The sequence below is a fragment of the Pan troglodytes genome, chromosome 16 (assembly GCF_028858775.2).
Source record: "Pan troglodytes isolate AG18354 chromosome 16, NHGRI_mPanTro3-v2.0_pri, whole genome shotgun sequence".
In the NCBI taxonomy this organism is placed as follows: Eukaryota; Metazoa; Chordata; class Mammalia; order Primates; family Hominidae; genus Pan; species Pan troglodytes.
Genome location: NC_072414.2, coordinates 24,443,866 through 24,455,892, shown reverse-complemented (window position 1 = coordinate 24,455,892; position 12,027 = coordinate 24,443,866). Strand labels below are relative to the sequence as shown.

At 43.8% G+C, this 12,027-nt stretch overlaps 1 protein-coding gene across 1 annotated transcript in view; it reads right to left on the bottom strand.

Annotated features, from left to right (window-relative positions):
• Window positions 1-8,590, bottom strand: part of LOC107966661 (U3 small nucleolar ribonucleoprotein protein MPP10) — a 54,601-nt gene extending 46,011 nt beyond the window's left edge. Inside the window, 1 exon segment of the mRNA XM_063794421.1 lies at window positions 8,481-8,590. Within this exon segment, the coding sequence (XP_063650491.1) occupies window positions 8,481-8,590 (110 nt within the window).
• Window positions 8,591-12,027: the final 3,437 nt, after the last annotated feature.

Genomic DNA, 12,027 nt, shown 5'->3' with positions numbered 1-12,027 from the left:
CACTGCACTCTGGCCTGGGTGAAAGAGCAAGACTCCATCTCAGAAAAAAAAAAAAAGAAAATATGTATGGGGCTAGTCTGTTTCTCCTTGCATGAATTTATTAGTTTGTGTCTTTTAAGGAATTGGTCCACTTTATTTAAGGTATCAAATTTACAAGGATAAAGTTGCTTGTAGAATCTTAGAATCTTTTAAAAGTGCATGGCATCAATAATCAGTAGTAATGATTCTTCTTTCATTGCTGATATTGGTAATTTGTATTCTCTCTTTCTCTCATCTTGTACGCTCATGCCTGGGAAGAGGTTTATCAATTTTATTTATGTTTGTGAAAGCCTAGCTTTTGGTTTTGTTGAATTTTTCTATTGTTTTCCTGTTTAAAATTTTATTGATGTATATTCTAATTTGCATGGATTTCTTTTCTGTGTTCTCTTCAGGTTTAAATTGCTGTTCTTTCTCAAGCTCCTAAGGTGCAAGCATAATTTATTTATATTATTAATTCTTACTTTGTAATATATGCATACAGAAACTGAGTGCTATAAATTATTTTCTAAGCACTGCTTTAGCTACAACCCATAAGTTTTGATGAGTTATATTTTCCTTTTCATTTATTCTGAAACACTTTTTGAGATTTCTTCTTTGGCTCATGGGCTTTTAGAAGCTACCATCTTAGTGCTGATATTATCCATTTGTTCTTGCACATTGTCTACTTTTTTCATGAGAGCCCTTAACATATTTATCACAGTTATTTTTACATTCCGTCTCTGGTACTCCAACATCTGTGTCGTATCTGAGTTTGATTCTGATGATTGCTTTCTCTTCAGACTGTGTTTTTTCCTGCCTTTGACGTGTCTTGTGTAATTTTGTTAAAAGACAGATATTGCATTAGGTAATAACAACTGAGGTACATAGGCCTTTGTGTGAGAATGTACGTTAATTTGGTTAAGAGTTAAGCTATGTTTAATGTTTGTTGCAGCCATAAGTATCAGAAGTTCCAAATTCCTTTAGTGTCTTTGTTTTGGCTCTTCGCCTGGCTTCACAGCTTGTCTCTGCACTGCTCCTCATAGTGAGTCTGTGTCTTTCAGTTCATTCCACTGAAAACAGCTGTAGTCACTGCTTTTAAACTCAAGCTTTATAACAGTGATGATAGGATATAGAAGAGAGTAAGCATTCTCCAACCTTCTAATGAAGTGTGGGTCATTTCCTAAGCCAGTAGCTCATGGCTGTGGCTATCCCAGCTGTGTCTGCCTTTCCTCCAGTAGCATGTTCACCTTCTAGCTCCTTTCCCTGGCTGCCGAGCTCCCAGTATATCTCCATGAAGCACTCTCTCCGTTGATGATTATTTCTCCCACTATGTGATGAAAGAAGGCTAAAGAGAGCTGAAGTGAGGGGGGATTCCTTTCCCCAAGCTTGGATACAGTATCAGAATGGAGCTCTGGTAAAGTCCTTCCCCTGGAGAAGGCTCTGGTTACATTTCACAATGGTCACTCTTTCCTTCTTCTGCAAAGGCATGAAGGGATCTTTTGGGGATTCTTAGCATAAAAATATGGCGAGGTTACTGGAGGGAGCCTCCTAAGAAACTCCTCCTCCAGCAGTTTGTTAAAATTGTCATTTCATTGTTTGGACCAATAGCTCTAAGGCTCCTGCTGTCTGAAGCACATCTCTAGGCTTTATCAGTTGCAGTGTCTGTTTGTACCTCTCTTTTTAGATTTTGGGGTGGTTATCTGTCCTGTGCAGTGCAATTGTCATGCTATCTACACAGAATTAGGTCAAACCTCACAGGTCAAGGGCACAGGGCCTCAAAAGGGCCTCCCTCATTTCAGACATCAGCTACAAGCAGGGGAGGGGGCTTCCAGGACACACACACTTCTGACCAACTGGCTACAAAGCTGGAGATTCCCACTACCCACTCAAATTGGATACACAACTTTGCTAGAATAACACATTACTCAGGAAAAAGCTGTAGTTATATAATTACAGTTTTATAATAAAGGATGTAAATCAGGACCAGCCAAAGAAAGAAACCGTTAGGGTAAGGTTTAGGAGGAGACACACGACTTCTGCTTCCTCAGGACAAGTCACCCTCCTGGCGCATCAATGTGTATCACTACCCAGGAAAGCACACCTGAGCTTCCGTGGCCAAAGTTTTTATCAGGGTTTCATTATGGACACATGACGGATTGAATCTTTGGCCACATTATTGAGCTCAGCCTCTAGCCTCTCTCTCCTCCCAGAAGGCTGGGCTGATAGCACATGCTTCGAAGCCCAGCCCTTGAATCACACAGTTGTTCTTTCTGGTGTGATGGGCCCCATCCTGTGTCATCTCCACAGCATAAGCTCAGATATTGTCAGGCCCACCATCAGTAACAAAATATAATCGTATCATAGGAAACTTCAAGGGTTTAGAGGGCTCCTCTCAGGACCCAGAGAAAAAGATCAGCCAAATTAATTACTATGCAACAAGCCACCCCTTGTTCTTTGACTGCGATTCTTATTATATGACTAATATCTGGGAGAGCCAGAAAACTTTTAACTGAATTTCACAATACATTTGGCTCTCGATGTCAATATTATAATCTTACCAACAGTGCCAGTATTCCATCACAGCATGGCAGATGTCACCTGACTGTACTTTGTCTGCCCTGAAACATTGGAGCTCTATCTATGATATTTCTCTTTGAAAGCTCCTAATTGACCTGAGAGAAATGGTACCATTTCCCTGTGGTAAAGCAAGTCCTTCACTAGTGACCTCATCTGGCATTGTTTCCTATAAGAGAGCTGTGCTGGAGCTCAGATCATTTTGGACATAAAAGCTATGTAGCCTAGAATATGACTTAAAGGGTCCAATGGCTATGCCCCCAAACACATTGTATCCTTATATATGGACTTTGCCTCTGGAGTCACTGCAACCACAAAACTGTAACAAGTAGCCCTTTGCTTCAGTTTGAGTCTTTACCTCTCCTCTCTTTTCCTGGCCCTTAGTTTTAAGTCATGAGCATAGACCATGCAGACCTTTATGGAAGCTCTCTTAAGTCATAGGCTGGAAGGGGCCCAGTCTCTCTCTTTACCGCTCTGTTTGTCTTATGTACAGTGAACATCTTGTCTCTCACAATTGACTTCAAGCCACACAGGTCCTCTCTACAGAAATATCTTCTTATTGCTTGTTTTCAGAGCATCTTTCCAAAGTTCTTCTTATTCTATGTAATTCAAATTATTGTGATTTCTCACATGGACTCTTACAAATGCCTCCTTACTATTCTCCCAACTTCTTTCTACTTCATTATGTAGTACAGAGGCTTCCCAAGAAAAGAAGGTTTATATATTATTAAAGAGGCTTGGCCGGGCGCAGTGGCTCACACCTGTAATCCCAGCACTTTGGGAGGCTGAGGTGGGCGGATCACGAGGTCAGGAGATTGAGACTATCCTGGCTAACACGGTGAAACCCCGTCCCTACTAAAAATACAAAAAATTAGCTGGGCGTGGTGGTGGGCACCTGTAGTCCCAGCTACTTGGGAGGCTGAGGCAGGAGAATGGTGTGAACCTGGGAGGTGGAGCTTGCAGTGAGCCGAAATCGTGCCACTGCACTCCAGCCTGGGCGACAGAGCAAGACTCCATCTAAAAACAAAAAAAAACAGGCTTGACTATATTATTCATTGTTATCATTCACTACATGTATTATTCACTACAGGTATCATTTATTATGTGTAGTGTTATTCACTGTGGCAGTTGGAAGAGTGCCTGGTACACAGCAGGCACTTAACAAGTGTTTGTTGAATCAATGAATATATTTCCCAGGCCCATGCCAATTTCTGAGTAAAAGCAGCAGATTCTCTATGTTGTCTAAATCTACCATGAAACAGTCATCTACACACCACAGTAACAAATTGTGTCCCTGTTCTCCTATGAGACTGAGAGTTTCTATCCATAAGCACTCTCCTTTAGCACTGAATGATCCCCCTAATGTCCCAGGGTCCCTGCAAATCATGATGGGGACGTTCATGAGAGTCAGGCTTTTTGCCCCTTTCCATCACCTCTGTCCTGAATTGCCATTGTAAACAACATGTGATCTTCACTAGTACAGGGTGGAAAAAAGGTCATACTTCTTTTAACAATAAAATCGGGCCATTCTGAAAATGCTGGTCTTTCTGCCTGGAGTCCCTGACCAGTTACAACCACAAGAAACTCTGGAGTATTTCCTCAAAGTGAGGGATTACCCCTGTCTCTTGCTGCTTGTGGAAGGGAAAACTGACAACCCTTCCTGGTGGGGGAGTGAGTCCTGTTCTCTCCAACTACTTCTGTAACTGCTGGAGTTTTTCTGGAGACCCATGAGCCTGATGTTTTTCCTGTCTGCTGACTTTATAGAATGGACTGAGGTCCAGAGTGAATGCCCATTTTTCAGTTTTTCTTAGGGACAGGTCAGCCACCATGGTTCTGGACTCTCAAAGTTATAGCTTTTCAGGGACATGGCTCTCTAGAGTCACAGTACACACACACGCACCCCACCTCTACACACCCCACACATGTATACACTAAGCTACTTCCCTAAAATGCCAAGAGGCCAGATCAGAGCAAGTTCTATTAAGAAGCTGTAAATGTTATTGCAGTTTTTGCCATTACTTTAATGACAAAAACCGCAATTACTTTTGCGCCAACCGAATAGCCTCCACCCCAGCCTGGGATGGAGGCTGCTGGAAGGTGGTTCTCCCCCAGTTTTGCTGCCATCAGTGCCAGGGCCACCACCACAGTGCTTTGAAGCTGAAATTGCTGCTTACCAATGACAATCTATGCTTTCACTCCCCGGCCATTGTCCACCCTGCAGGAACACACTCCTGTGTTCAAGGGGCCCCCTTACTATGGCACCCCAGGAGAACTGGAAACACCTGCAGTGATGATCGCCACATGAAACTGCCTAGCTCCGGACATTTATCTCAGTAGTATTTCTTAGGACTTTTTCATGAAATAAAACTGTACCTAGCTGGCAGATAAGCATGAGCCACATTGCCACTTGATGGTTCAGGCTGGCCTAACTTTTCACTGGACACTTTCCAGAGCTGCCTAACAGTTCTTGTCCCCTCTAACTTTTCATGGCCTCTATCCTTACAAAGTTATATTGGGAGCGTTCATTGCTGTCTGTTCTTTTCCTGGAATGGCCTTCTACTCCACAGGCTGCCAGATTCCTTGAAGACCTGTGGACTCCTCAGTTCCCTCTTCTTGGATCCTTGAAATGAAATGAGTCTTGCTCTTACATGTGAGCTCATGGCATTGGGTGGTGGCCTTTGCAGGAGCACTGGTCACATGTCACTTTTTTGTCTTTATGTCCAGCTTTCTCATAATTCAGTGGCTTTTCCATCTTTACCCCCCGGTGTCTAACTTCATAAGATATTTCTAAATACATGAAAATATAAAATGTTATTAAATTCTTAGTTTGTTATCCAAAACTACCTTTCAGTGAAAGTTGTACTGGCTCTGTTTGCTATTACAAGAAATATGACTGTGCTGAAATGAAGTTTCTGAGGGGCAAGGTCTTTGTCACATACTGATCTTGTAAAGTGTTGCCATCTGCTATTCCAAATCTTCATTACTGCAGATTGGAATCATACAGACAAATGAGCTATATCTCTTGTGGGGTAAACTGTCATTCTTTGAGTAAGGCCTTGTCAGCTATGTTGAATAACCATGAGGGATAATACATTTACTGTCTTTCCTTAACCCCAAAGGAGAAGTCATATCAGCACTGTAGGCTGTTATGATAAAAATATTTGCATACATAATAAGGAGAAACTGGAATGATCAATAGTGAAAATAAACATACAAGAGGTATGTTATATGTAAATGTACAAGAAGCATGTTAACTAAAATGTGGCAATGTAAGGAGCAGAGCAGGAAGAACCTTTAAGTCCGAAATTTACAATAAGTCAATTTCATAGTTTCTGCTGTCCTTCCACACAGCCTCTGGCATCTGTTTTCTCTACAATGGAGGTAACAACTGTAGCTATTTTGGAGCAGGAAAAGGCTTAGAGCAGTGCTAGAATATGGTCGTGGCTATATAAAGTTTAGCTATTTGTATATTGTAACAAACCTACAATGTTTTTGTTTATTGGTAGTCAATAATAGATTTCTTTTGGGAAATCAGCAGCCTCCTGTGGGGGAACACCTGCAGTTCCCACTAAGTGAATACTGGTGTCTGCTAACCTTTGCCTCTGTTACTCTCAATAATCACTGTCAAGCTGTTCCTTGATTTAGCAATTTTATTTACTTTCTCTTGGTTTGTTTGTTTGTTTTTTCCTTTCCCTTTTCCTGAGACAGAGTCCCGCTCTGTTGCCCAGTCTGGAGTGCAGCAGCACCATCATAGCTCACTGCCACCTCCACCCCCACTGGCTCAAGCTATCCTCCTATATCACATCAGCCTTCAGAGTAGCTGGGACTACCTGCGCGGCCCACCAGGCCCGGCTAATCTTTGTGGTTTTTGTTTTGTTTTACCGTTAACAGACCGGGTTTCCGGCCAGGCGAGGTGGCTCACGCCTGCAATCCCAGAACTTTGGGAGGCCGAGACGGGCGGATCACCTGAGGTCGCGAGCTCGAGACCAGCCCGACCAACATGGAGAAATCCAGTCTCTACTAAAAAAAAAAATACAAAATTAGTTGCGCATGGTGGCTTATACCTGTAATCCCAGCTACTCAGGAGGCCGAGGCAGGAGAATCACCTAAACCTGAGAGGTGGAGGTTGTGGTGAGCCGAGATCGCACCATTGCACTCCAGCCTGGGCAACAAGAGTGAAACTCTGTCTCAAAAATAAATAAATAAATAAATAAATAAATAAAAGAGAGATGGGTTTCACCATGTTGCCCAGGCTGGTCTGGAACTCCTAGGCTCAAGTGATCCGCCGCGCTCGGCAGTCCAAAGTCCTGGGACTACAAACGTGAGCCACGATGCCAGGCCGATCTATTCCTTTCTGGTTAATAAATTGGGCCGGGTGCGGTGGCTCACGCCTGCAATCCCAGCGCCCTGGGAGGCGGGCAGATCACCTGAGGTCGGGAGCTGGAGACCAGCCTGACCAACATGGAGAAACCCCGTCTCTACCAAAAAAAAAACAAAACACACACACACACACACATACACACAATTAGCCAGGCAGGGTGGCTCACGCCTGCAGTCCCAGCCACTCGGGAGGCTAGGCAGGAGAACCACCCAAACCCGGAAGGCGGAGGCCTCGGCAAGCCGAGAACGCGCCACTGTACTCCAGCCTGGGCAACAAGAGCAAAACTCCATCTCAAAAAAAAAAAAAAAAAAAAAAAAGACCTAATTTCACCATGTTGCCCAGGCCAGTCTGGAACTCCTAGGCTCAAGCGATCCAGCGCACTCCGCCGTCCAAAGTCCTGGGATCACAAGCGTGAGCCACCACGCCAGGCTGATCTATATTCCTTTCTGATTAATAAATTGGGCCGGGCGCGGTGGCTCATGCCTGCAATCTCAGCACCCTGGGAGGCCGAGGCGGGCGGATAACCTGAGGTCGGGAGTTTAAGACCAGCCTGACCAACATGGAGAAACCCCGTCTCCACCAAAAAAAAAAAAAAAAAAAAAAAAGCCCGGAATGGTGGCTCACGCCTGCAATCCCAGCCACTCAGTAGGCTGAGGCAGGAGGATCACTTAAACACGGAGGCGGAGGTTGCAGTGAGCCGAGATCACAACATTGCACTCCAGCCTGGGCAACAAGAGTAAAATTCCGTCTCAAAAAAAAAAAAAAAAAAAGAGACCGGGTTTCACCATGTTGCCCAGGCCGGTCTGGAACTCCCAGGCTCAAGGGATCCACCGTGCATTCAGCTGTAGCCATAGCCATATGAGCCTTGATAAGTGGAAGTCCATGAGTGCAGCTCATGCATCACTTCTATTCCTGTTATCATGGCTGCTTTGTTCATCAGCTATGGGTTAATGACATATGTGAATGGGGAAAGAAACAGACAGTATCCACAGAATGAGTCATCCTATCCATTTTTTTTTTTAATTCTCTACTACTGAGGTTACCCTTGATGAGCATTTACATGGGATACAGACATTTTCACTTCTTTTGTCCATTCAGAGAGATCTCTCCACATATCTCTTCCCCCAAAACAACTTTATTTTCCACTTTTCAATCATGTTTCTTCCAAGCCCCTGACCATCCGGCCAAAACACTAGCTGGAGCCCATGAATCTGTGTAAAATCACACATCTGGCCAACTCCTTCCAAGCAAAATTCAAAACCAGGTGCACTGCCTGAATTTCTGCCCACCAGGAGGATTTTCCTTCCCCATTATCCATCTGAGATGTCCCAGAGACGAGCTGTAGTGCTGCAGCTGCCCACCCTCAGGTGGTGACTGTATATGGTGCAGAGAGACCTGTAAACTAGGCTCCGGTCTTCTCTTCCTTTATCAACTGATCACAGGGAACTCCTCATGAGACCATAGGTACAGGATGGAAGACAAAAGGCAATGTAGCTAGAATCATAACCAGGGGCATTTGGGCCGCTTCTTCGTGTCATTCAATTGTGCTTTCAGGGCCTGCTCAGGCCCGATGTTGTATATACTACTTCCTTTTGATGATGAGGCACTGTCATGCATGCCCAACTTTATGGCTCGGCAGGTCAGATAACAGGCAGTTCATGATGGCAGCTCAAGTCACGTGATACTTGGTGCCCATGGTCAAGCATTCAGTTTTTACTAAGGTCCAGTAGCAGGCCAAGAGCTGTCTCTCGAAAGGGCAATAGTTATCTGCAGATGACGACAGGCCTTGTTCCAAAATTCTAACAGCATGTGCTGCAATTCATCTATAGGGGCCTTCCAAAGGCTACAGACAGCACCTCTATCTGCCACTGATACTTCAAGCACCACTAGATCTGCTGGGTCGCATGGTCCAAGTGGTGGAGCTGCTTGCACAGCAACCTGGGCCTCTTGCAAAACCTTCTCTTGTTTTGGGCCCCTCTGAATGCTAACAGAGTGTTAGGTCACTCTGTAAATGGGCCAGGGTAATATATTCACATGAAGAATATGTTGCCTCCAAAATCCAAAGAGGACCATAAGGCCCACCACCTGGGCCTCTTTCTTTGCTGTAGGAGAGGCCAGATGCAACAACTTATCCTTCATCTTAGAAGAAATATCACAACATGTCCCATACCGCTAAATCCTTAGATATTTCGCTGAGGTAGAAGGTCGCTGAATTTTAGTCAAATTCATTTCCCACCCTCTGACACTCAAATGTCGAAAAGCCTGATGCAGTTAAGTTATTCTTTCTCACTCATTCAGGTCCAATCAGCATAAAGTTATCAATATAATTGTGATATCTTGTGGAAGGAAAAGATGGTATGTGAACTAAATTATAATGAAGGGCTAGAAAGCTGATATACCCTGAGGTAGGACACTTAATTTGTACTGCTGGCCTTGCCAGCTAAAAGCAAACTGCTTCTAGATGGCCTTATAGACAGATACGGGGGACAAAGCCATTTGCCAGATCAATGGCTGTGTACCAGGTACCAGGGGATGTGTTAATTTGCTCTAGCAATAAGCCACATTTGGTTCAGCCACTTGGTTAAGTTTATGATAATATACTGTAATTCTCCAAGACCCAGCTGCCTTCTGCACAGATTAAATAAGAGTTGAATGGGGATGTGGTGGGAACCACTACCCCTGCATCTTTCAAGTCCTCGACAGTGGCACTAATCTCTGCTCTAACTCCAGGAATACAGTATTGCTTTTGACTTACAATTTTCCTAGGAAGGGGCAGCTCTCATGGATTCCATTTGGCCTTTCTCATGATAATAGTCCTTACTCCACAGGTCAGGGAACCAATGTGGGGATTCTGACAGCTGCTAAGTATGCCTATTGCAATTAAGCATCTGAAACAAAAAATCAGCACAGGATGAGTTCAGGGATTCCCTGGATCCACTGTGAGTCAGATCTGACCTAAAACATCATTGATCACTTGACCTCCATAATTCCCTATTCATACAGGTGGGCCACAGTGATGTTTTGGGCCCTCTGAAATCAATGCCAATGCAGAGCCAGTGACCAGTAGTCCCAGAAAGATGTGATTATTGTATTTTCTTCATTGCACAGTTACTATATGTCCCTTTTGGGAAGGCAGGGAGATTAATGGTATACATTTTCAATGGTGTACTCTTCTCTGAAGGCCTTCCCTTTATTCATCAGCTTCTGGGTCTTGTAAACTAGCTCAAGTCTAAGAATTGAATGAGGGGCCATGACTCTCCATTTATATGATTTTAGTTAGACTTTTGTTTACTTGACCGATAACTTTTCTGCTTATGCAGATCAAATAAGAACTTGGTAGGTTTCCTATCTAGGAACACCAGGATTAGCTAGCCAGTGCCCTAGGTCTGTGTGAGTCAGACCATTCTGATTGCTGATTTGACTCTGCTGTTTATTACAGTAACTACACCCATTGGCCTTTGGTGATTGAGTGCCACCACTTGGCCTCTGCCACCCCAGGATTCAATTACTCACATTGCATTGAGGTTTTCCTATTTAGTGGCCATGGTTTTCACTGAAATAGCTGATCTACAGAGAAGAGTCATCACTGAACTCTTAAAAAATGCTAGTTCTCTGGCTGGGCATGGTGGCTCACACCTGTAATCCCAGTACTTTGGGAGGCCGAGGCGGGTGGATCACTTGAGGTCAGGAGTTTGAGACCAGCTTGGCCAACAGGGTGAAACCCCATTTCTACAAAAAATACAAAAATTAGCCGGGCGTGTTGGCACGCATCTGTAATCCCAGCTACTCCGGAGGCTGAGGTGACAGAATCGCTTGAACCCAAGAGGTGGAGGTTGCAGTGAGCCGAGATTGTGCCATTGCACTCCAGCCTGGGCAACAGAGTGAGACTCCATCTCATTGAGGGAAGACAAAGACCCTCTCATATTGTTTTACATTGTTTCATACTCAGTACCTGTTTTAAGAAAAAAGAAAAAAAACAAGGAAGTGAAATCAAAGACAGGCAGCCTGGCACCAGGCCCAAAACCAGGCCTGGGCCTGCCCAGCCTAAACCTAGTAGTTAAAAATCAACTCATGACTTAGAACCCGATGTTACCCATAGATTTCAGGCATTGCATAAAAGAATATTGTGAAACTCCCTGCTCTGTTCTGTTTCACTCTGACCACCAGTGCATGAAACCCCTGTCATGTATCCCCTCGATTGCTCAATCAATCACGACCCTTTCACATGAAATCTTTAGTGTTGTGAGCCCTTAAAAGGGATGGAAATTGTGCACTCGAAGAAGCTCAGATTTTAAGGCAGTAGCTTGCCGATGCTCCCAGTTGAATAAAGCCCTTCCTTCTACAACTCGGTGTCTGAGAGGTTTTGTCTGTGGCTCATCCTGCTACATCATAACATATCATAACATAACATAACATAACATAACATAACATAACATAACATAACATAACATAACATAGCATAAAATAGCTAGGTCTCTTGTCACAAATTCATTTCATTAAGTATTGGCGAAAGGTATGTATTCTGGGCTTTCCCTGTGTGAATGAGTAATTCCTAAATGATAAGTTAACTCCATCATTCTAATCTTCTTAGTCTTTGAATCCCTTCCTCTACATTAAATCAAGGGATATCTGGCATTTCCAATTCACTCACAGTGGGACATCTTTTGATCCATATTGCAGCCAACAAACCAAACTGGTAGAGCCTTTTGTAACTCCCTGAACTACAACATTAAATGCAGAATCTCTGCTCTGTGGGACCATATCAATGAACGGGGAACTTTATGTTCCTTCCACCATTGTCTCATACCCCTGTCAATCGAGAAAAATGATGAGACAAATCTCAATCATTTTAGGAGGTTTATTTGCCAAAGTTAAGGATGCATGTCCAGGAGACAGGTCTATGCCTTTCTTCAAAGATGATTGTGAGGGCTCCAAATTTAAAGAGGAAAGGGCAGGATATTGAGAGGTACACAATTTTCATGTGAGAGTGGGGTAGGGAAAAATATTCATTTATTTGTCTGGCTCAGTGAATTTGCATTGTTTTACATAAGACG